Below are 23738 nucleotides of genomic sequence, written 5' to 3'. Positions count from 1 at the left end.
CCAGCTGCATCTTATTTTCCACAGAGTTGAGTTCAAAAAACCGGTTTAATATTCTATTTGGCGGATTTTCATGGCAGGAATTGCCGCATTCCGGGTTTTTATGAGAACAATATTCAACATTGAGCCTTCTTCTCTACTAAAACCAACTAAGGTCGGTTTTATTTTCCTTGGGCCTAACTCCTAAAGTCAAGCCGAAGATCTTGCAGCTGTCAATCACGTGACACAGCTGTCGTCAGAGTTGGGTCGAAGATTTGGTCTTAAAGTCGGGTTTAAAGAGTTACGACCCGAGCCGAAATTTTTAAATTGCGGGCTCAGGAAAAGAAAATTAAGTATAATTAGTTAATTTTTTCATCCTTTCTCCGACTGAGAATTAATGAGTTACAAGTGGTAGAATTAGAAACGCAAAATAATTGAGTCATTGCCACAAACTCTGATTGACAAATCCCTATCTATATCTTTGCAATCCAATCTTTTAGACCTGAAATAAGAAATTCAACATTTTCTTATTTAAACCATTATTTCTAAAAATATTCCAACATTCTAACATATTCTCAGATATCAGGAAATGATATTTTAGATTTTTTAATGAAATTTAAAATTCCATGAAGTTATTAGTTGATATTTCCAAAATATATACTTTAATATTTATAAATGAAAAATTGGTTGGTTTTATAAAAGTTTTCAATCACTATAATATTACTGTACCGCAGGAATGCGACTATACTTATTCCACATAGAAACAAAGACGACAAAATCCATTTGATATTGAAAGATAATTTAAAACCAATTTACGTCTAAAAGATGCAAAATGTTTACAATTATTCTAAAGTTTAAAGGGAGTGTTCGCAAAAAATTAATGGGGTATAGACTTGCGGCGAAAATTAAGTGGTATGTCGTTTTTAACAATTTTCTCCTGATAGACGCAACTGATAGATGTAAGATTTGTAGTGATCAAAAGCACTTATTTTTTGTCGTAAGCCTATACCCCCCTTGATTTTTAACGAACACTCCCTTTAAGAGCAGGTTTTAATACCTAATTTCACTTATTAAAATACATTGTGTGAGTTTTATCAAGTTTTCCAGTATTTTAGTTCCTTTATGGTTTAACAATATTGAGAGTTAGTTTTATCCATTCTCCAATAATTGTGAAATAGATATAGAAATCTATAAAAAATTTACTTAGAAATATATCTAGAAATATATTATATAAATTATGAAAGGGATAAAATAGAACCTGTTTTGAAATTATTATAGTAGAACCTATTATGAAAGGGATAAAATAGAACCTGTTTTGAAATTAATAAAGTAGAACCTATTATGAAAGGGATAAAGTAGGACATGTTATGAAAGAGATAAAGTAGGACCTGTTATGAAAGGGATGAAGTAGGACCTGTTATGAAAGTAATAAAGTTGGACCTGTTTTGAAAGGGATGAAGTAGGACCTGTTTTGAAAGGGATAAAGTAGAACCTGTTATGAAAGGGATAAAGTAGGACATGTTATGAAAGAGATAAAGTAGGACCTGTTATGAAAGGGATGAAGTAGGACCTGTTATGAAAGTAATAAAGTTGGACCTGTTTTGAAAGGGATGAAGTAGGACCTGTTTTGAAAGGGATAAAGTAGAACCTGTTATGAAAGGGATAAAGTAGAACCTGTTATGAAAGGGATAAGGTAGGACATGTTATGAAAGGGATAAAGTAGGACACGTTATGAAAGGGATGAAGTGGGACCTGTTATGAAAGGGATAAAGTAGAACCTGTTATAAAAGGGATAAGGTAGGACCTGTTATGAAAGTGATAAAATAGGACATGTTTTGAAAGGAATAAAGTAGGACCTGTTATGAAAGGGATGAAGTAGGACCTGTTATGAAAGAAATAAAGGGAAAGGAGATTCACGGTCAACGAAGCTTTCACTGCTATGACTGAATGAACAGTGGGTTTTAGTGGAGCGTGGCTTGTATTAAAGCATTAAAAGGGAGAGGGGGGAGGATATGAATGGTTTTTGGACAATCTAAATTCTTCCCCTTCACCTCTTTATTTAGAATAAACCTCTCACTTGTCTAAATAAGATTTAGAAAGAATTTCAACCATTACATTTTCTAAATATTTAATGCTTTGTATTTGTATTGAAAAATGGTACTTAGAGTTTATTGTACTTATTGTACTTTTGGGTCTATTTCCTGGTTTTATCTATAGTTCAACTTCCGGTTTTATCTATGGTTTAACTTCCGGTAATGACACTTTGAATGGATCCTACAATTTCAAACTGTTATCTTAATTTTATTCATCTATACTTGTCTCTTCTTTTCTATGGTTTCATCTATAAAACTAATATATCCGGTATATAATGAACTAAATACATAAAATATATCACACAGGTCTGCCGCTTTAGTATTTGTAAATTGGCGGTACAGTCAGGGGGCGGAAACGTCATGTGTGTGTGTCTTTACCAAAAGAGTTTGTGTAAGGTTACCGTACCAAAGGTGTGTACTGTAGGTTTATACAGTACGTATGAATCTCGGTATTTGTACAGTCTAGGAGAGTACATTTGTTTATTGTTAATTGTTTAATTAAAAATAATATATTATTTACATATTTAAGTCAACACTATAAAGCCAAATTTTCATGCAAAGAATATAACTTGATTAAAGTTTACAACATTGTTTTGCAACTTCCTTGATTGTAATCATGTTGAGTGTCTGTATCAAAAGAGTGTGTGTAAGGTTACCGTACTGGTCTGCAAAGCAGTGCGACTGAATTTCTCATGCCAGACCAGCCCCCATTTCCTTTCCCTTTATTCCTATTCCCTGGGTACAGTCCAAACCAGGACCTCACAGGTTGGCTCAGCTCGGATATTAAAATGTACACCGGTTGTGCATGATCTAGAAGTATCCAGATTTCGATTTTTCTACAAATATGCAAGGTTCTTATCCAATCAGGGTTCACTCACGTGCTTAATGAGTACTCAGGACCAATAGAATAGCAAGGGCGACAGAAGTACCTATGCAAAGACTAATGGAATTCTTTATTTATATCCAAACTAGAAGTCTAGTGTAATAGAACTTAAATTTGCTTTAGTAAGCGCAGTGTACTCACTGAACTCACTAGTAACTATAACCAAATAGATTATCAAGTACAATAGGTGGCAACAGAGAAATGGAATAATTATACACGACGTCACAAGTGTCAAATATAAAGATTATAACGAAATTTTCTCACATTAGTTGACAGGTTTTCCAAGATTCAATAATAAAGTGTATAAAAAGAGAATAAAGAACACATAAAATGACTCAAAGAAGTTCGTAGTAAGATTTCGATTCTACTGGAGACCACCGGAGGGATTTTATTTTCACTGGAGGGGTTTCAAAAATGGCTTTTAAAATTAAAACTTTACGCAGGTTGATTTACATTCCACTGGAGGGATTCAGATGTCCTTCCTGGGGGGTTATAATTCCACTGGAGGGATTCAGTTATCCTTCCTAGGGGTTTATAATTCCGCTGGGGAGTCAGATATCCTTCCTAGAGGTTTATAATTCCACTGGAGGGATTCAGATATCCTTCCTGGGGGTTTATTATTCCACTGGCGGGATTCAGTTATCCTTCCAAGGGGTTTCTAATTCCACTGGAGGGATTCTGATATTCTTCCTTGGGGTTTGTAATTCCACTGGAGGGATTCAGTTATCCTTCCAAGGGGTTTATAATTCCACTGGAGGGATTCAGATATCCTTCCCGGGGGGTTGTAGTTCCACTGGAGGGATTCAGTTATCCTTCCTGGGGGTTTATAATTCAACTGGAGGGATTCAGATATCCTTTCTATTGGTTTATAATTCCACTGGAGGGATTCAGATATCCTTTCTAGGGGTTTATAATTCCACTGGAGGGATTCAGAAATCTTTCTAGTGGGTTTATAATTCCACTGGAGGGATTGAGATATCCTTCCTATGGGTTTATAATTCCTTGATGGGATTCAGATATCCTTTCTAGGGGTTTATAAATCCACTGGAGGGATTGAGATTTCCTTCTTATGGGTATATAATTCCACTGGAAGGATTCAGATATCCTTTCTAGGGGTTTATAATTCCACTGGAGGGATATAGATATCTTCTTTCAGGGGGTTTATCATTCTTGTTAACCTTCCATACTTTTCATCCGTCTTTCCCTTTAGTTTATACTCATTTTTTCATCCTGTTCAGCCTGGATATCTGAATCCCTCCAGTGGAATTACAAACCCCCTGGAAGGATAACTGAATCCCTCCAGTGGAATTATAAACCCCTTGGAAGGATAACTGAATCCCTCCAGTGGAATTATAAACCCCTTGGAAGGATAACTGAATCCCTCCAGTGGAATTATAAACCCCCAGGAAGGATATCTGAATCCCTCCAGTGGAATTATATACCCCTTGGAAGGATAACTAAATCCCTCCAGTGGAATTATAAACCCCTAGGAAGGATAACTGAATCCCTCCAGTGGAGTTATAACCCCACAGGAAGGACATCTGAATCCCTCCAGTGGAATGCAAATCACCTTGCGTAAAGTTTTGAATTATAAAAAGCATTTTTTCAAACCCCTCCAGTGAAAAAGAATTCCCTCCGGTGGTGTCCAGTGGAGTCAAAATCTTACTACGAACTTCCGTGACTCCATATAATTGCACTTATTTTACTGTAAGAAAGGCACTTTATATTCTAATATTATCACTATTATTGATAACTTTGTCGTACACAAAAACTAAGTTGACACTTATGACGTGAGAATACAGCTGTACTGAGAGTGTACAAATTCTACGTTGCCATCTGTTGTACTAGAATCTATTTGACTTTAACGTTTTGTGCACAAAAAATAGGTTTGACTTAATCTAATATTTTTGAAGCGTGTAGCTTCGTGTCTGATGTGTTTGTCTGTTTTCCCTTGAATTAGCATGAAATCTAGAGAGTATAAAGTTTAAACCCCTAGAATCCTGTGACCAACTCTAAAGATGTAAAGTTGGACCATTTAACAACTTATCTAATCGTCAAGGGGGAAAATGTTTCGGAGAAAATTTTCAGTAACGAGTAGAAGGAAGATGGGGGGGGTTATATATATGTCTATATATATTTGTAATCAAATGTTACTGATCTCACTTTTCAATTACATTTTTCATAGGAAAGGCTATTACAAATATTGTCATTTTATATTTCTATAGTAATATTTTGTCTATCAGTATTAATAAATATATACACTTCAGGAGTATTGCAGTGTTTCCAGATCCCTGGAGAACATCTAGATTACGTCACACTAGACCCTCGACAAATGCTGCTGCGTCAAACTTGATCCAGACAGGGTAAAGGACAGTACTATTTTCTGCTGACGTGCTGGTACATTCCAGGCAAACTCAGCAGACAAGCCAGTACATTTCTGGCGTAGCAGATAAGCCGGTACAATAAGCCCCGTACATTCCAAGCAAACACTCAGCAGACAAGCCGGTACATTCAAAGCAAACATAGCAGACAAGCCGGTACATTCCAGACAAACATAGCAGACAAGCCGGAATATTCCTGACAAACTGAGCAGACAAGCAGGTTCATTTCTGGAAAATTCAGCAGAAAAGTCGGTGCTTCCTGGAAAATTCAGCAGAAAAACCGGTGCTTTCTGAAAAATTCAGCAGAAAAACCAGTGCTTCCTGCAAAATTCAGCAGAAAAGCCGGTGCTTCCTCGAAAATTCAGCAGAAAAGCCGGTGCTTCCAGGAAAATTCAGCAGAATAGCTGCTGCTTCCCGGAAAGTTCAGAAAAGAAGCCAGTACATTTCTGATAAATTCAACAAACAAGCCAGTAAATTACTGTCAAACTCAGCTGATAAGCTGGTAATTTCCTGGTTAATTCAGCTAACAAAGGCCGTACATTCCAGAAAAACTCATCAGACAAAGCGGTACGGTACACTCCTGGCACATCCTTTAGGCGAGCCTGTACAGTGAGCTAAAAGTGAAAAGGTGAAGAAGTGGAAAAATGTATTGATTTCAGTGAGCTCTGCAGAAAAAAAGAAAACTGAAAAATTAAAAATGGATTTAACTCCGTTCTCTAGAACCTGGTTTACTCTAAGTTTTCTAGTTCTATCTCTTCATAGATCCACTGCAGGTAATTACACAGATATTATGTTAAAGTATAGGAAATAGAGCCAAGGATATTGAATTACAGGATAGGAACTACAACCAAGGATACAAAAAGTTTAAACTTTTTTAAATGAACAATTTTTCAACCGGACCGAGCATGAACTTTTCCTTGAGGTATAACAAACAAAATTTGAGCCCAATTCAGTTTTATCGGATCCAAATATAAATCGCAAATATACATGAATGTACTCTGTAGAAAATCCCAATACAAATGTGAACACCTTCAATTACGCGTTCTGTGCGTACTGCAGTGTAATCTGCAGTACACTAACCCAAAATATGATATGGTTTAGCGGAAAGGTGGAATTAAAGATAGCATTGAGATACATAATTTTTATATAATAACGTCTGCTACATTTTATAAAATACTATTCTGATTTGATTTTCAGAAACTATGAACAGCCCTAAAACATATTTTAGAAAGTATGAACAGCCCTAAAACATATTTTAGAAAGCGAAATTTGTTTCTTTCTACGATTAACTACACCTTTTTTTAGTAAAGGTATCACTAATCTTAACCAATAAATCATTTACAAAGTCGTCAGTCAATTCCCATGTTTATTGGTAAACCTTGTATTCATGAACATAGATGTACCTTTTGATAATGCTCTAAATTACACGTATACACGATGATTGTAATGAATAAATACTAATAATGTATAATTAAATGAATTAGGCCTCTGAACAAGAAGTCGATAAGTACACGACAAATACTCATTAGTGGCGTGGCGTAATTAAATCATTAATTATTAATTATTAGAACTCATTCTTGCAGAACAATTAATACGAGACTATAAGCTCATTAAGGAAAGCTCTTTTGTTGTTTAACAGACCAGATTTCAAGAAATTTTAAATTCAATAAAAAAAGATAAATTCTAAAAAATATTTTTAAAAACGAGCAAAACAAAACAAAATAAATATAAATCTTTTCTTGTCTGTTTGTTTGCATATCCGGTAAACGTCAAAACGGCCAATTTTGTATGGCAATTCACATTCACATGACCCCAAGGAATATTAATGGGCACAGAGCAGTCAATTTTGCCCGGAAAATCGACAATAATTTTTTTGAAAACGCGCCAAATAAGAAAGATAAATCTGTCACAACTTGAGACAGATTAAAAATGGTCATTTTTAGAGCAACAATTAAAAATTAAATTGTTAATAGGAAAGTTAAAATTAAATTTGCCTGATCCAAATTTGAAGAACTGAAACCAACTATTCCTCTCTGTCTGATTTATGATTTTGTTGCATAAAATGTCAATAAGTCGGAAACTGTCTGGTCCCCCCAGTTTACCATTTTACGTTAACAACATCTAATCACAAGGAATATTTATCCAATTTTCAGATATTTAGAAATCAGGGGTGGGGGCTGTATGATATTATTCATAAGAAAACCTTAACATGTTTTGTAGTATCTCACGCACCTCTGCCTCTGTAGTAAAAGTAAATTCAACCTATATGAACCATAAAGTCTGACCGCGTCAACCTTGTTGCACCGTCTAGTCCTGTCCATAAAGCTAGGTACAGTACAAACTGGGACCGGAAAGGTTGACCCGACTCGGAAATTCAAATTTACTACGGCTGCCCCCGTGATCTAGCTAAGCAAAAACGTTCCAAATATTCTGTTCATGGTTTTGAACAATGTTTCTTTTTCTATTGTAAAACAATAAAACAATTCTTTTAAGCGTAATAAAATCTAACGTTTCTTGATTCAATTGTTTGTTTTTTTGAAAATATACCGGGGTTAATGAATTTATTTTTTGAGTGGATTCGTAAATTTGAAAAAACGTTTCAAGAATTTCAATAAAAATGTTAAAGTTTTTTATATTATTTTATATATTTTATAATAACTTTAGGTAGCTTTAATACCATAATATTACCCATTTTATTTTCAAAAGGATTACATTTGAAAAGGTAACAAAAAATTAATACAAATTCTTGTTAATAATATTGATAAGTTGTTAATTATATTTTTGGATAGCATTTGAAAACCAAGAGCTGTCCCTTAAATTATAAAAGGTAAACACATTATGAATGGCTAAATGTAGCATTTATCATATAAAATGTCGTATTATTAATTTTCAACAATAACCTTCATGATCAAGTATGAATTAGATATCAATGTTTTTGTTTTTGAAAGCTGACTAGTTTCATTTGCAGTTTCTCTACTATAGTGACTTGACTATTTTTTGCTTAAAAACAATGGAGACATTGCCATTTTTTCAACTATACAACTATATACAAATGTGGCGAAAGATAATCGATGACCATAGGTTGTAATATCTGAATGATTTGTTTGAAATTAAATAGATTTTTTTACGGTCTAAGTCGTATGTTGCATCTTTCTGAATTTGTATGGACACTACGTTATTAGGTATTAGTCGTTTTTAACAATTTTCTCCTTATAGACGCAACAGATAAAAGTAAGGTTAGTAGCGATAAAAGCGCTTTTTAATCGCATTAAGCCTATACCAACTTTCATTTTTCGCGAACACTCCCTTTAAGAGTACCGTTGTAAATCGGGAAAATCTCTTTTTAAATGAAGAATTACTTTAAATGTTTTTTTTAATTTAAGCATTAAATCATATTTTTTCCAGGTGAGGATTCATCAACCAGTTTAACAGTAGAATCATCTACTTCATCTGATGGTTTCGCCGAGGAGAGCACTGTCTCCGAGGTACCCTTGAGCTCCGTGTCTCCCGGGTACCCTGAGCTACGAAACCTCTCCGCCCCCCTGGGCTCCTCGATCCATCTCCCCTGTCCTGTTAAACTTCATCAAGGATTTATTCGAGCTACAGCATATCCCAGGGTAGGTTCATTTTATACTTGTATCCGAGCTACAGCATATCCCAGGGTAGGTTCATTTTATACTTGTATCCAAGCTACAGCATATCCCAGGGTAGGTTCATTTCATACTTGTATCCGAGCTACAGCATATCCCAGGGTAGGTTCATTTTATACTTGTATCCGAGCTACAGCATATCCCAGGGTAGGTTCATTTTATACTACTAAATTACCAAATTGCAGTTTGTTTTTAGGTTTTGATAACAGCACTGAAACCGGACTGCTTAATCGCCCCGATCATACAGTGAAACCCTTAATAACGAATATATCGGAAGAATTTATCAAACGTCGTCTTGACAATTTTTCAATGAGTTTTATACTATATTAAGTAAATTTCAGTAATTGCGAAAATAAATAGATAGCCATGAATATGCGGGAACAGTTTTAAAGAGTTCCATATAATCATTTAATTAAAAAACTAAATATCTGCAACATTCCATTATCAGAAAGTGAAGAATACGACATTTGATGAATTCTTTCGATGTATTCGTTATTAAGGGTTTCACTGTAGATTAATTAAAATAACAGATAGAACAGAAGATTTTCAAGATTTTCAAGATTTAGGGTTTTTTGTTCACAATAACCTTAATGTAGAGCCCAAAGGAGTTGCGCGCAGTCGGCGTAGAACAGACTCTCTCTCTGTCTTGTAATTATTTGTATTATCTCTTTATCTATGGCACCGATAAAATTACCAGAAACATCAAGATATTTCACTAGATTTATCAAATAAAACCAAAATTGTCTAATTCTGAACGAAATCATATCTCCGGTAATTGTGAAAGCATTAAACGCCCGACCACAATTTGGAAATGGTGTTACATAATGTTTTTAAAGATTTCTAAAATTAGGTTGACAAATTAATGCCGCAAACTATTTCAAAGGTTGAAGACGACTTTTAAGTCTTCTCTCCAGTTAGAAATTCCGCTTCTAAAAGAAAATCTCTGTAAGGGTGTGTATACTGTCAATTAACAATACACGTAAAATATTAATATAGATTTGGATATTCATATATATATCAAATATTAAATATGAATAAGTATGCAAATATTAGCAAATATTAGCAAATTTTATAAATACAAGAGTTACACAACATGCGAATAAAATTGCAAACACAACTGATTTCGTGCCAAAATTAATCATAAACTTCATTACACAAAATACCACATTTATTTACTATCATTAACTTCTTTAAAAAGTGTGGGTTTTCAGAAATTAGAGGCGTAACTTTTAAAGGGAGTGGGGAGCTAATGGGGAGATATAAGGATTTCGAATCATTCTAAAAAATTAGGAAATTCTTACCTTTTCCTTTAACCTGTAGAGGAGCTAGGTATAGCAATAAGTATCATTATGAGATTTACGTGTTATGCAACACACTGGCTGAAGCACCTGGCGTTGTTCGTGATATTAACAAAATCTAATTTTGGAAGAAAAATTTCTTATTTTGAAAAATCAAATATCAAAGAAGAAAACCTTTTTTCAAACCTATGTTACCCCTAGGGTAACCATGGGTTTCCTAAAAAAAATTCAGCCAATTCAACTAACATATATATACATATATATATATCCATAGACACAGTGTTTCGTCCTATTAGGACTCATCAGTATGGCTCTATTCATCAGATTTGATTATATATATATATATATATGAGCTAAGAGTTTTATTATATATAGATGTAGCCTGGCCTGAAACTGGAATTTACAAAATGTCGTCTTAACAATTTTTCAATGGTTTTTATACTTTAAACCTAAATCTCAATAATTGTAAATATAAATAAATAGGCATGAATATGCGGGAACAGTTTTAAAGAGCTCCATATAATCTTTCAATTAAAAATTAAGTATCTGCATCATTCCATTATCAGTAAGTTAACAGTAAGATCTTTTATAAATTCTATCGATGTCTCCAAAGCACTGGGTTAAACTGTATCAAACAAAACATATTAAAAGAGAACACATCTAACTTCTAAACATATCAAATTAAAACCACATAAAAACTAAACAAACTAAACATATAAAACTAAAAAACAAATCAAAACAGAACATATAAAAATTACTCTTAAACATTTATTTTTTATAATAAAATAAAATATGTTTCGTAGGGATATGTCGTTTGTTATGCTATGTTCCGATATGTGTTGTTTTGTTGTGCTGTTTACGGATAACATACATACTTTACATTAAAAAGTATCTAAATCGATAGTTTAACAATAATGTATAAGACTTCAGAGACGACAGTACATTAAGTTTTGGTTAATTTTTGGTTTCCTTTAAACCTTATTCTTTCTTTTCAAATTATTTGAATAAAACATTGAATACAAAATTAAATCTTTTATTCAAAGAGGTTCAGGTCGTCATCAAAGTTGCATCCTTTGTGGATACCCTTGTACACAGAAAATATAAAATTTCATTATGTATCCCTGTTTACAATATAGTACATACTACATATATTATTTGATTATTAAATAATTGACTAAATAATTACTTAATCAATTAACAAATATTGCATGCAATTCTAAGAATTGGATTCTGACTGTAATTATTCAAGGGAATTTTTACTTTACAGAACCCAGTTCACAGGGTGCCCTGTAGATAAACCACAGGGTGTCCTAGAAAAAAAACTAAAGGTGTCTGGGATAACCACCAACTCCATAACAAGTTCTCGAAATGTATCTATCCATGCACAACTCGTCCGCTATCAAAGTCAACCAGGACACAACCGACCTGGGTCTAAATGTCACACAGGGACACAAGCTTAGCTATCAACGAGCAATAACTCAGGCTCTAAATCCCACACAGGGACATAAGCGTAGCTATCCAACAAGCTATTAATCCAGTGCTCTAAATGCAACACAGAGACACAAGCCTAGCTAACAACCAGCTATATATTGATCCCAAATGATGGGGACGATCTGCTCTGAATGCCACACAGGGACACAAGCCTAGGTATCAATAAGCTATATATCGATCCCAAATGATGGGGACGATCCACGATAAATGCAACACAGAGACACAAGTCTAGCTATCAAAGAAGCTATATATATATGTCGATCCCAAATGATGGGGACGATCCGCTCTAAATGCCACACCAGGACACAAGGCTAGCTATCAACAAGCTATATATCGATCCCAAATGATGGGGACGATACAACCTGTTTAGCAAAACAGGATTTCAGGATTACTCTCTCCCAATAAACAGTACAGTGTTAATCTATAAACATTACAATGTTAATCTATAAACTGAGGTGAATTTGGTCATTAACAGCGTAATTACAAGTTATGATGCGCTGTTATATATAACGTAGTTAAAAAATCACAATAAGGGTATGATTGAGTTATATATAACGTAGATAAATAATCACAATATGGGTATGATTGAGTTATATATAACGTAGTTAAATAATCACAATATGGGTATGATTGAGTATAAATATACGTACATGGAATGGGTTAATCGCAATACAGGATTTGCGTAATTACTACTGGCTCATTTACTATATGAACAATGGGCTTCAATATTTGCTACAAACATTTCAAAATCCAGAGCATTTACTTCCAATTTATGGTTTTCTAATATGAAAATACGCATTTTTTAAACAAAAACTTTGCCGAGCGGGATGTTATTTTACTAAATTGTCCCAAGGGAAAATTAAGTAATTTATAATATACTATTGTTAGGGGATTGATATGTTGGTAATGTTGATAAAAAGGTGGTAAAATGCAGGCCGGGTTCCTAGCCTAGATAATCTATAATTTATGTACTTGTTCTAAAAGATGTTTTGTTAGATTACTACATAGTCCGTATTTTATCAACTGAGGGGGTGTTGATAACTAGTGCGTATTGTACCAACCATGTACCAACAGAGGGCGTGGGGGAGGGGGTAGACAACCAGTGTGTCATATATCAACGGTGGGGGGAGAAGGGGGGAGGTTTATTTACTTCCGGTAATTTCCCTGAAGATTGCAAGAACATGAAACAAAGGGAAGACACTCGAATAACAGTATAACTATGCACAAATACGATTTATAATGTAAAGTGTGTTAATACTATGCACGATTGAAGGAAAAAAAATTAATTATTATGTTTGCAACCTAAACGAAAAAATCTAACGAACCGATGTTTTTACGCTTTTTACGTCCCATCTTCTTAGATAATTCTATTCTCATTGGGTTAACTTGTCTCTTCGTTATGTAATTTTCAGATGTTATGTAAAAAAGGTCAAACATCATTTATTATGATATTTATCTATTACTTATTAATGAGCTTTTTTATATAGAAGAAATTATTATCTTTGTTAGTATTGTAGTAGACCCCCTTTCATTGGAAACCCCATGTCCCCCAAGCTTTTCATTGAAGACCCAAAATTTGTCATCTGAGATCCAAGCTTTTATTGAAGACCCCAAGCTTTTTATTTAAGACCCCAAGCTTTTTATTGAAGACCCCAAGCTTTTTATTGAAGACCCCAAGCTTTTTATTGAAGACCCCAAGCTTTTCATCGAAGACCCCACACTTTTTATCATAAACGTCCAATTTTCATCCCAAGCTCCAACTAGGTCTCAAATACAAAGCAGGGGGTCTCCGATCGGAAGCTTATGGTCTCCAATGAAAATCTGAAGTCTCGAATGAAAAGCCTGGGGTTTCTCATGAAAAGTATGGGTTCTCCAATGAGATTGGTTTGGTGTTTAAGATGAAAGGAGGTCTCCGATAGTACTCCAATGATGATGATTTTTCCTCAGACTCCTGGAAAAACTCAACTTGTAAATATTTGACCATGAAAGATACCAGTAACTCACATTTTGTATTTACAAACAAGTGATATTACCTGTATAGCTTTAAGGGTTTCACTGTATGTCCATATTTTTCTCTTTAAGTCACCAAAATGTTTCAAATTACGTCGTCATATATCTTTCCTAATATGTTCATGTAAGTTACCCACAAAAAATGCACAGTGCCGTTCACTTTTATAGTAACGTTTACAATAACGATTTAAAATGAATGAAATTAAACGATTTTGCTTTAAACGCTGTATGATTAACCTATTAGAAAATAATCTATAGTAACCCTTTGTTGTATGATTAATCATACAAGTATAGATACACACATTAATAAATAAAAACAATAAATCTATTTCTGATAGTTTATGGTTAATTTACCACTTTTCTTCAAACCACCAAACTTTTTAGAAATTAAAAATCAACATAGCTTTTTTCATTTAATCGGACACTTGGATGTTGGCGTTTCTTCTAAACAAATTATTTACTGCCTTTTATTCCATAAAAAAGCACTTCCTGGCGTTTCTACTACTCAAAAATATTTCCCGTCGTTTATTTTATTGAAAACAACATTTCCTGCATGGTGTTTTTTAATGAAAAAAACATTTTCTGACGATTTTACAATGAAAAAAATATTTCCTGCCGTTTCTTCTAAAAAAATCATTTGTTGGCGTTTCTTCTTTATCAAAATCATTTCCTGGCGTTTCTTCTATAAAGACATATTTAATGGCGTTTCTTCAAAGAAAAAAACATTTCCTGACGTTTCTTCTATAAAACAGTTCTTGGCGTTTCTTCTATAAAAAACATTTCCTGTCGTTTTATCTTTAAAAAATAATTTCTTGGCGTTTCTTCTATAAAAGAATATTTCCTGGCGTTTCTTCTATAAAAGAACATTTCCTGGCGTTTCTTCTATAAAAGAATATTTCATGGCGTTTCTTCAATGAAAAAATGATTTCCTGACGTTTCTTCTATAAACAGTTCCTGGTGTTTCTTTAATAAAAAAAACATTTCCTGTCGTTTCTTCTTTTAAAAAAACATTTGCCGGCGTTTCTTCTAAAAACAATTTTCTAGCGTTTCTTCTTTAAAAAAAAGAATTTCTTGGCGTTTCTTCTTTAGCAAAATCATTTCATGTTGTTTCTTCTATAAAAAAAATATTTCCTGCCGTTTCTTCTTTAAAAAAAACATTTCTTGGTGTTTATTCTTTAAAAAAAATCATTTTCTGACGTTTCTTCTATTGAAAAAAACCATTTTTGTCAAAAGTTTGAGAGTGTAAAATCTCGGGCTTATTGTCTTTGTGTAGTATCACTTGAGAACGAGAAAATTCTTCTTCCGTCGATTCTTCAACTTTTACTCGATACACTCTTATAGATAATCTGATATGTTTTAACTCTTAACTTCTTTTAATCAAGGACTTTCCCTTCTGTCTAGTTTACAGTGATGTAAGAAGGATGCAACTGAGGATATACGACTTTACCATTAAAAACTTTGTCTGATCAAATTGTTTGTTTTTTTAAATTTCGGTTTCTCTACAAAAGCGACTTCCGTCTGCAGGAAAAATATTGACATTATTAGAACCAAACACTTTTAAAGCTAGAAAAACAATAATATCTTCCACATTTTTGATCATATTGATATATAATGATACCGTTGTGAATCGGGCATTGTCGTTTTTGAATGGTGGGTCACTTGAATCACGCTTACAGTCCCTTTAACTAGAGAACAGAGTTCACCAAATTAATGATTAAAGTTGTGAAAACGGTAATGATTAATATTGGTTAAACAATTGTAAAGCTATTGAAAAATAATTATTAATAGTTTAACCTTATACCCTACCATTTTTCATTCTATTTTTAAATCGACTTGATGTTTGTATTTCATAACATTGTTAGCAGAAACCTAGTAATTTGTTTTTAATTTGGAAATGTTTTTAATTTGGAAATGTCAGATATTAAATTAATAATGCTAAGGTTTTCTTCTTCTAAGAATACAGATTTGATTTCGAGGTTTTCCCGATATAAAAGTGATCTATTAAAGAAACCCTGCAATTTCTCATACATTGTTTAAACAATTGTTAAACCCGATTGAATTTCTTTCTTTTCAGAGTTTTGGGTTCCTGGCCTAAAATAAATAATGATAAAGAATTTAACTCACGTTCATATAATTATCCCTTTACATATTTCACTCATATTCTCATATTCCCACCGAGACATTTCTTAGACAATTTGCAGTATGCTTTTCAAAGTGGGGACAATTGTCCGACAAATATGACGTCATCATCGCAAAAGGGGACATTTGTCCGAATTTTGTCGAATTTTGTCCGAAATTTGTCCTAATTTTTTCCAAATTTTGTCCGAATTTGTCGAGTTTTGTCCGAATTGTGTCCGAATGTTGTCCGAATTTTGTCCGAATTTTGGCCGAATGTTGTCCGAATTTTGTCCGAATTTTGTCCGAATTTTGTCCGAATGTTGTCCGAATTTTGTCCGAATTGTCCGAAACACAAAGACCCTCGACCACATAAAATGTAAAGTACACTTTCGTCTCAGTTCGTAGCAAGGAAGATAAACATAAAACAAGGAACCCCCAAAGATGTTTTTTAAAGGTGGCATATTAAAGTTTCTTTATTGAAAATAATCCAACGAGGTTATAGTGTATAGAATGATGTACGCCAATCCTTTACTAATTGTATAGGCCATAAACTATACCGAGAGCGTACTGCATATTTGTTTATTTTAAGGAAATTTTGGCCTAACATATAGTATATCAATATTAGTAAACAGTTGTAAGTGTACAGGTAGAGAACTATCACCCCCCCTGAAATAATCAAACTTTACTCTGACTAAGATACTGAGTTTGTTTATATTGATCGTTGAAAACGGAGTTCGAAGCAAAGATTTTTAAATTTAATATTCCGTGGTCCGAGGATTCTTTGTTTATTTTCATTGGATGAAAGGCAAGGGATTGAGTGTAGATTCACAATAGATATCTAGGAGAATCACGGATATCAACCACTAACTAACAGAAGGATAGATTATAGGAAAAGATAGAAAGCGAAAGATTTAAGGAAAAGGTTGCGATATATTGTTATATTGTTCTGGTTTCGCTTAGATACCATTTTTGGTAATAAAAAGCGATTCTTAAACTTGATATTTTTCACTATATATGCTCGACATTTTTCACATGATCATCGTAACTGTTCTTGAAAATGTTTAAGGTTTTAGACTCTTTAATATAGTCTGGCAAACTGTTCCATGGGTTTATCACTCTCACAGAAAAAGAGTTTTTTCTCACGTTAGAATTGAATTGCTTTACATTTAAATTGGAACTACAATTGGATTGTTTTGTCAGTCTATTCGCTGTCTCGCATGTTCTGCTGAACCAAGAAGATTCATTAACATTATCATATCCATGTAGAATTTTCCAGGTCTGTATTAAATCACCACGAAGTCGTCTGGCCTCTAGAGAGGTCAAACCAACCTCAATCAATCTTTCCTCATATGTTTGACCTGCCAGACCTGACGTCATTCTTAGAGCTCTGCGTTGCACATTCTCCAGTAGATTAATATATGATTGGAACATTTGTTCGCTAAAGGAACTGAGTTTTTGCCACAAATCCTGATTTTACAATCGCTATATCTTTGCAACCTGATCGTGTAAACCTTTGATATTTCAAACTATTATTATTTGATCTAAAATGATTCACTGTTTGAAATATCTGAGGTCTCCGACATTGTGTTGCAAAGATATAGGGATAAGAAAATCAGAGTATGTAACAAAAACTCAATTCCATAACCATAGAATTAGAAGGGATGAGAATTAAAGTGTTGTTGTAGAAATGGTTAAGGAAAAAGATGAAGTAAACTAGGATGGAGTAAACGAAATATTTATTGTGGTCAGTAAAATGTGAAAGGAGAGTATAAGAGAGAAAACCAAGAGAAGTTTATCAATGTTGGCTTCTACAAAACAGAATAAGATTAAATTAACTAGAAAGATAAAAGAGAAAGAACCCCAAGAGAGGTTTGTAAATGTCGTCTACTACAAAACAAAATAAGACATATGTAATGTAACAACTCTGATTTATATTTTATGAAGATATATATATAGTTCTATATAGTGAGAATCCTTTTTAATGATAGGCACTCCTGGCGCGCTTGGGTATAGAAGGGTTCTTAACTCTTTTATGCATTAGTCTGTATTTACTCTGCTACTTTAGAAATAAGAAGTTTTCTCTTCAAGGTATTTTATTCTTGGTATGAGAGAATTTAAGAGTTTCAAGTAAATGGGTTTTATTTTATATATTTTTTGACTAGTTAAACTTTATAAAAATAGGGTTTATTCAGTAAACCTTCAATAGCTTAACCAAAAAATTGAAAGAAAATAGATAAAATTTGACAAATTGCGATAAAAATAAAAATATTGACCCCTGAGCAAGAACTCCCCTTGTTCTAGTAATTTCTTAATTGCCCCTTTTTTCATTGTTAACAGTCGGACAAATGTCCCAAACCGGAAAATAGCGTACTGCAAGTGTCGGACAAATGTCCCAAACCGGAAAATAGCGTACTGCAAGTGTCGGACAAATGTCCCCAACGGGAAAACAGCATACTGCAAGTGTCGGAAAAATGTCCCCAACCGGAAAACAGCGTACTGCAAGTGTTTGACAAATGTCCCAAACCGGAAAACAGCGTACTGCAAGTGTCGGAAAAATGTCCCAAACCGGAAAAGAGTGTACTGCAAGTGTCGGAAAATGTCCCCAACCGGAAAACAGCGTACTGCAAGTGTCGGACAAATATCCCAAACCGGAAAACAGCGTACTGCAAGTGTCGGAAAAGGTCCCCAACCGGAAAACAGCGTACTGCAAGTGTCGGAAAATGTCCCCAACCGGAAAACAGCGTACTGCAAGTGTTTGACAAATATCCCCAACCGGAAAACAGCGTACTGCAAGTGTCAGACAAATATCCCCAACCGGAAAACAACGTACTGCAAGTGTCGGAAAAATTTCCCCAACCGGAAAAAAGCGTACTGCAAGTGTCGAACAAATGTCTCAGTGGGTTTTCTTTCACTTCAATTTGATAAATGTGTTTACATTGGGGAATTAGAAAAGAGTTTGGAGTCCATCTTTTAAAGCTTTGAGATGCAATATTTGGTGTTCAGCCAGCAAACTTGTCCTATATTTAAAGCTTTGTATACTTTGTGTACATAGTATGTACTATGTACATATAAGTTCTGTTAAAAATTTAGTTAAAAAATTTATTATCTTACTTTTGGACTGCTTAAAAGCCATTGACAAAATGATTTATTTTGGTTGAAGATTGGGTTAAAGGAAGTTTTTGTCACAAACTCAATTTTTCTCTTCCCTTATCTCTGCTCTCTCGGCAAGATGATCAACACAGATTTTTGACTAAAATCTAATTTTTTCATCTAGAAATAGTATTAAATGATGTGAGTTGGTCTTTTAGCTCTTGTAAAGTAATTCTTAATTAATATGTCCAGAATTCTTGTCAATATTTTTTATGAACCGGATGATCTATAGCTGAAGTTACTTGTGTGGTCCTTTAAAATCCATGGATTTGCTGGTAGCTGGGTATTCAGAAAATGGCTCTTTAACCGGTTTCCGAGTGCACATTGTTCATCAAAATGTATCACGGAATGGTTTATTTTATTCCTTAGTCCATTTACAATCAATTTCAACAATAAGTAGAACACACATAAATTCCATTCTATTGCTGTACACACGGGCAGCCAAAGTACATTTAAATTTCCGAGCTGGGTCAATCTTTTCAGTCCCAGTTTTTACTGTATTTCCCGGACATTGGGTAAATAAAGCAGACACTCAATAGGACTAGCCAGTGCAACAAGGTTGACGCGGTCAGACTTTAGTTTGGATTTACTTTTACTAAAGGGTCAGAGGTGCGTGTACATATTGTTTCGTGTTTTGAATGGCAGCATGAGTTTGATTTGAAAGTAGTAATAATCTCTGTTTGTCTATCTGTTAGGATGTTTGTATGTCCGATCATAACACATGAATTCCTTGACATTTTGTCTCAAATATTGATTCGGGAACCACAAGGTTGACTTTTAAAGAGAAAGTTTTTAGGCAAAGCTGGGTTTCCAAGCGAATATACATTATATTTCTAAGGTGTAAGAACCGTGAATTTTATTTGAATTATATTTTGTTTGCATTGTTTAAATTACAAATTAAAATGTAAAAAGTTTTGAATTTTTGTAATTTCGTATTTTACATTTACTTGTATAATAAATGGGTTCATATATCAGAGTTAAAAAAGGAAATTTGATAAATTAATCTCGAGATTATGCATCTCTAAGCATATGTTTCAAGCTGACACTGTTATCATTAGTATTTTGCAAACAATGCTAATAATTNGGTAATATAGGAAATTAAAGATGAAATAAAAAGAATAATAATAAAAAATAATAAAAATAATACTTTAGTTTGACATAGCAGTCTTTCTCTAGTAAGTGAATACTAGATAACTAGAGACATGAAGGAGGGGAGGAAGGCCAGCCACAACCATTTCTCGTCCGAGCCAGATTCTCCTCATTTTCTCGTCCGAGCCACCTCGGAATCCTCGTTCATTGATTATTATGTGTTTTAAAGTTTCCAATTCTCAATGAAAAAACTATTTTTTTTAAATCTGGCCACGTTAGGGCATAAAATATATACAGACTAATAAAGTATTCCAATGATTACATCATGTTGGAATCTTCAAATCCATGAGAATGATGTAAAACTTTATATAGGTAAAACTTAAAACTCTTCTGCCTCCGAAAGGACTAACCTTTGCGATATAAAATAAATAGCAAAATATTTGGCAAACCTCTGCCTATCTTTTTCCCCACGGAACCACCTTCGGGGTTTTCGGTGGTTTTCACTATAATTAAGAAAAAAGATTGAAGTTCTATAAACTCGGATTTATTTGCGGCATTCTACACCAGGATTATCTGAAAATGCGCGTAAAAAAGGTGAAAATATTTAAGGGCATTAAACTTGAAAACTTTATTTCAATTAAAACTCTTTTTTTCGATTGACAAAAATTCAATATTCCATTTATGCCCTAACGTGGCCCGATTCTTAAAAAAAATAGTTTTATCACTGAACGAAACTCCCGAGTTTCCTTTTTGGGGTCTTATCATTTTTGTAGATTTTGATCTAAGAGATTCGAAAAAAATGAGAATATGAAGAAACTAAATAAAATAATATTTCATCACAAAAATATTGATATCCACAAAACTGTCTAACCCCATTCGTGAAACCCGGGTTTCAAAACTGGTTTTCATAACGATACTCTGTTTTAAGTTTTGGGCTCAGCGATCAGTTTTTGTACTGTTAATTTTCCTCATGTTTACCCCTTGAACCAGTATAAACTGCTTATAAATATTTGATTGTTAATTCTTAACATTTTGTGCTTAATATGTAGAGTGTTAAATAGGGACCAAGTCAAGTTTTGTAAACACTTTTACGTACATTGTGTTAAATAGAAAAGCTTTTTGATTGGATGCAAGAATGTATGTAAGCACACAAAGGACTATTGATTTTTTGTAAATCATTTGACGCTTTGCGAGAAAACATTTAGTTGTGTATTCCGTGTTGATTGGTATACTGGTATAGTGTGTTTTGTCTGGTATATTATGCTTTTGTTAGGTAATGCACGGATTGTCTAGTCTAGTTGTCACGGATTGGCGGATCAATTGAAATTACGCTTACAGTCCCTTTAATTCGCGATTTTTCTTTTATACAGCTTCAATATACATTGTACAAATCTATTTCACTTTTAACCGAAGTCCTAGGAAATCCTTTCGACGTTACCGAAAACAGTTCGATATTGGCTTCGCACAAATATGTCAGGTTTTCTTAGTCCTCATAAAGTCTTAGATATGAAACGACAAGGTTACATAAAGTCTTAGATATGAAACGACACGGTTACATAAAGTCTTAGATATGAAACGACACGGTTACATAAATTCTTAGATATGAAACGACACGGTTACATAAAGTCTCAGATATGAAACAACACGGTTACATAAAGTCTCAGATATGAAACGACACGGTTACATAAAGTCTCAGATATGAAACGACACGGTTACATAAAGTCTCAGATATGAAACGACACTGTTACATAAAGTCTTAGATATAAAACGACACGGTTACATAAAGTCTTAGATATGAAACGAAACGGTTACATAAAGTCTCAGATATGAAACGACACTGTTACATCAAGTCTTAGATATAAAACGACACGGTTACATAAAGTCTCAGATATGAAACGACACGGTTACATCGTCGTCGTCAATACTATATAAATGAGTTTCTATTGCAATTTTGATTTCTACTAATCTTTCAAACAGAAAAGACACATGAACATGTAAAATTATAAAGGAATTATTATTCCTTCGTTTTAAAAGTTAACTATCTTAATCTTAAAAACGACGTTAACGGAAGTTAGCGTTAATGGCGTCGTACATTAACAGCAATTTTTAGCAGAAAAATTATTTTCCGTTATTTTTTTCTTGATGCACGGTTATTTCCATTCTTTACCGATGTAAAAATTAACGCACTTTGCCGATCGTTAACGAAATCTTTGTTGATTTTTAAAAACTCGCTGTTCTTTAACGGAAAGTTGCCCTATCATGACCTAAAAATGGGCTCAGAACAAAGATATAAAATAGCATAAAGGAATTGAGTCTTTACCATAAATTCAATAAATAAAGCAGAACCAAAGGCAAGCGCTTGACAGCAATTTGAGCCGCGGCTTAATTTGAGACGCAGCTAAAATATGGTTGGTTCCACCTAAAATTGTATTCAATGTTTCAAGATTTAAGCCAGCTCTCAATTGAAACCGGTTTTTGGCGGAGTTGAGACACGGCTCAAATTCATTTAATTCGGACTCTTAAATGACTTTTCTGATTTCTTAAAAACTAAGTAAAGATACTTTCTTGAAGAAAACCTTGGTTAGTATTTGATTAGGATTCACATAAATTATTCACTGGTCTTGAAACCATACTGATTCAAGTCACTTTCCGAAGTTAGGAGAATATTGGTTGAAAATGTAAACTTTTTATGTGTTCAACATTTTTGATAATCCTTTTAACAATTTTTCTGTATCTTAAAAGGAATTGAGTCTTTTCCACAAACTTGAATTTTCTAATTCCTATAAATCTGTAACCTGATGGTGTAAACCTTTGATATTTCAAACTTAGATTGTTTGATCTAACAGAATTTATAGTTTGAAATATATAAAGTGTACGACATTGGGTTGCAAAGATATATGGATTAGAAAAATCAGAGTTTGTGGCATTAAGACTCAATTCCTTTGTTAGAAATTATATTTTTGTAATTTTGAACTGCTTTCAATTTTACGACATTACGAACAAGTGTTTGCCTTGAAATTATTTTTGTGAATTAGCGAAATTTTTGACTATGAATGATATATTTAGTGAACGATGGTTTGTTTAGAAAAATGATATATTTAGTGAACGATGGTTTGTTCAGAAAAATGATATATTTAGTGAACGATGGTTTGTTCAGAAAAATGATATATTTAGTGAACGATGGTTTGTTCAGAAAAATAATATATTTGGTGAACGATGGTTTGTTCAGAAAAACGAAGGATGAGAAATGAAGAAACCTTCGTTATCTAAAACGCACGGAAAAAAACGAAACTGAACGATGAAAAATCGTTCGAGTAAACTTTAAAAATCTGATATTTTTTCGTTCAAACTTTTGGAAAACCGATCGTTTTTTACTAACCGAACAACTTTGTTAAACGAACGAGTTTACTTAACGATCGTTCAGTGAGAAAACGAAGGACATTTTTTGAAAGATTGAAAAAACTAATGAAAAGGGTTGTTTACAAGCGATGAACGAACAAAATGAAAAAATCCAAACGCGTCCATCTCTAGTTTTATCTGTTGGTGTAGCAAGGTGCAAGTGAAGATATCTTAAATTTAAAGCTCATATCGAATTCAAG

General features: G+C 33.5%; 1 protein-coding gene across 1 annotated transcript in view; it reads left to right on the top strand.

The window, feature by feature from the left end:
* LOC111713597 (zwei Ig domain protein zig-8) overlaps positions 1 to 23738 on the top strand; it is a gene marked incomplete at its 3' end in the record, with an annotated part of 59918 nt that overhangs the window by 11679 nt on the left and 24501 nt on the right. The window contains 2 exon segments of the mRNA XM_023488479.1: positions 5220 to 6106; positions 8739 to 8950. Coding sequence (XP_023344247.1) covers positions 6031 to 6106; positions 8739 to 8950 — 288 coding nt within the window.

The sequence above is a fragment of the Eurytemora carolleeae genome, unplaced genomic scaffold, assembly GCF_000591075.1.
Source record: "Eurytemora carolleeae unplaced genomic scaffold, Eaff_2.0 scaffold1341, whole genome shotgun sequence".
In the NCBI taxonomy this organism is placed as follows: domain Eukaryota; kingdom Metazoa; phylum Arthropoda; class Copepoda; order Calanoida; family Temoridae; genus Eurytemora; species Eurytemora carolleeae.
The sequence above is the reverse complement of the archived record's forward strand: the minus strand, read 5'-3'. Positions and strand labels throughout refer to the sequence as shown.